This window comes from Aplysia californica, unplaced genomic scaffold, assembly GCF_000002075.1.
Source record: "Aplysia californica isolate F4 #8 unplaced genomic scaffold, AplCal3.0 scaffold00044, whole genome shotgun sequence".
Taxonomy (NCBI): Eukaryota; Metazoa; Mollusca; class Gastropoda; order Aplysiida; family Aplysiidae; genus Aplysia; species Aplysia californica.
Window position 1 is genome coordinate 678,818 of NW_004797314.1, and position 2,500 is coordinate 681,317.

At 38.6% G+C, this 2,500-nt stretch overlaps 1 protein-coding gene across 1 annotated transcript in view; it reads left to right on the forward strand.

Moving 5' to 3' along the window:
• The window catches only part of LOC101863796 (1-phosphatidylinositol 4,5-bisphosphate phosphodiesterase epsilon-1), a gene marked incomplete in the record, with an annotated part of 159,988 nt that overhangs the window by 59,491 nt on the left and 97,997 nt on the right, over positions 1–2,500 (forward strand). The window contains 2 exon segments of the mRNA XM_013079213.2: positions 1,224–1,365; positions 1,933–2,082. Of these exon segments, the coding sequence (XP_012934667.1) occupies positions 1,224–1,365; positions 1,933–2,082 (292 nt within the window).

The following is a 2,500-nucleotide window of genomic DNA, read 5'->3' on the forward strand; positions in this document are numbered from 1 at the left end:
TATATATATAGAGAGAGAGAGAGAGAGAGAGAGAGAGAGAGAGAGAGAGAGAGAAGGGGGGGGAGAAAAAGAGAGATGTTATTTTGGTCAAGAACAATAAAGTGTCCCTTTGTTCTTGCCGAGTTACATTAAATGGATAGACCTACCTGACTACTGTACAATGTATACAGAAAACGTATGCCGTGTCATAATAAATTACGTGTGGGTATGCTTGAGTTTCCAATCAGGCAGAACAGCACAAAAAGTAGCAAAAACCAAACAATACAGCATAAACAAACGAAAATAATGCAACGACCCAGAAAGAAAAACCCATCTTCTTTTCGTGCCAAAGAGAAACAGTGCGTAGCGATTTACGAGCGAGACATGTATATCACATTAACAGCCGGGCCTCTTTGTCGTTTTAGTATTCCGAGTCTTCTTCCACAGCAGCAAATGTCGTAGTAATGATCTGTGCCCTACGCCCCTGCGTGTTTTGCGTTGTGGAGATAATAGAATTTCATGGTAGGCTCTCAGGGCTCGTATTTGTGTGAGCAATTCTTTGGGCGCTTTTATGACACCGAATCGCGATATAAGTGTTTTGGCAGGCAAAAAAACGTTAAACCATGACGTGCGGGCAATTGTATATATCCGCTAAATCAACTTCTAAGAATGATATGTAAGGAAGGGGTTATAACTGTTCTGCTTTGGTTGCCATAAAAATGGCCTGTTCATAAGCGTCCAAGGGGAAATGTGTACAGAACAATAATTGTCTGAAGGACAGTAGGACCCACTGAAAAAAATAAATGTTTTGAGAAAAATCACTTCTCCATTTCTTTAGTTTCGATTTGCATGTAATTATAATTGCATTTGTACAGCGGGTATTCACGCCCAGCAGCATGCTCTATGCGCCTTACAACTATTATCACCCAAACAAGCCCTAGACCACTTAGAAACATTTTCGATTACCCGGGGAGCGTTGATTTCATCGTAACTCAGCTCACGTTATATCATCTTATTTTAGCTCATTTCATATCATATTGTCTCATGTCATGTCATGTGTGTCATTTATATATTTTACATTATTTCCTCTTATCTCATATCTTGTTATTTAACGCAAATCATTTTATTCTAGATCATTTTATCATAACCTATCTCAACCCATTTGTGTTATCTTATTTGCTGCTAATTTCCTAATATTAACTGATCGCATATCATCTCCCCTCATCTCCTCCATGTGTCCTTAGCACCCGCCGGAGCACCAAGTTCGCGAGAACCTTGCTGTGCACTGGTGACAACAACGACTGGCAGACACAGGAGTGCCTCGACCTCACCCGCTACCTGCCCCCGCACTACACGTCGTCCAAGAAGGTTCGGGAACTCATCGAGGTCAGTCACGATGGCGTCAGTGGCAGAGTGTTGGTTGCAATGATTGTAAATTCTATAGTAAAGAGCGAGATTGTATAGACATATATTTTTTAATCAGAGCGCAATGTAATGTTTATCTGTTACTGCTGTATTGTTAAGCGCTCAGAGATTGTTGACTTTTAAGCTTGGTTGAGAGATTTATAATTGCTATGTATTATTATTGTTGTCATTATTGTTGTTGTTATTATTATTATTATTATTATTATTATTATTATTATTATTATTATTATTATTATTATTATTATTAAATGTAGTAGCCCACATCGACGAAATTTTGATCATTTACGAGTCGGGCTGGTTGATTAGGCAAGAACTGAATATTGTCACAGCTAAATTTTCCTTGCATATTTTGCCCTTACCATTGTCTCTTAAAGTGGATTTTAATAATATGTATCTATGCCTAGCAATTTCATGCGTTCCCTTAAACAGTATGGCTCCCATTATCTAAATCGATTTCCAGTTATATTACCCAATGAATCCAACCTGTTCTGAAGGAATGATGCAATGCTGTTCTTGGTCTTTCTTTAGGACAAGCACACCAAACTATGGCACACACCTCATTACGAGAACGAGGCCAAGTTGAAACAACTGTACATCAAGATCTGCAAAAACCTCCCCTCTTATGGATGCAAGCTTTTCCAAGTGAAAGAAATACTCAGGGGAAACACACAGAAAAAGGTAAATTTCTGGTCCTTTTGTTTGTTTGTTTTCAATTCAGCGACAAAGTGTTTCATTATACCAAATTACAGCACCATAATATACAGCAGTACTTTATCAGATACAAATTATTGTGAATGGTTATAATGCTTTACGACCCCTTCCATACAATTTAGACTATTGAGGGGCAAGCTGCTTTGACTCTTAAGACCAACCTGGGTAAGGTTGGATACAATACCGCGGAAGACAGACGAAGATACAGGGTAAATTAACCTCCCCAAGAGGGAATTGTATCCACATTCTCTGCACACAATAGTGAAGAGTTCAACCATTACACACAGACACCGATCCCTTGAGGTTATTTTTGTATGCATCAGATTGAATAAGGACAAATATTATTGGGCTTTCTTTATTCGTCTTGGCCATTTAGCTTAAGCTC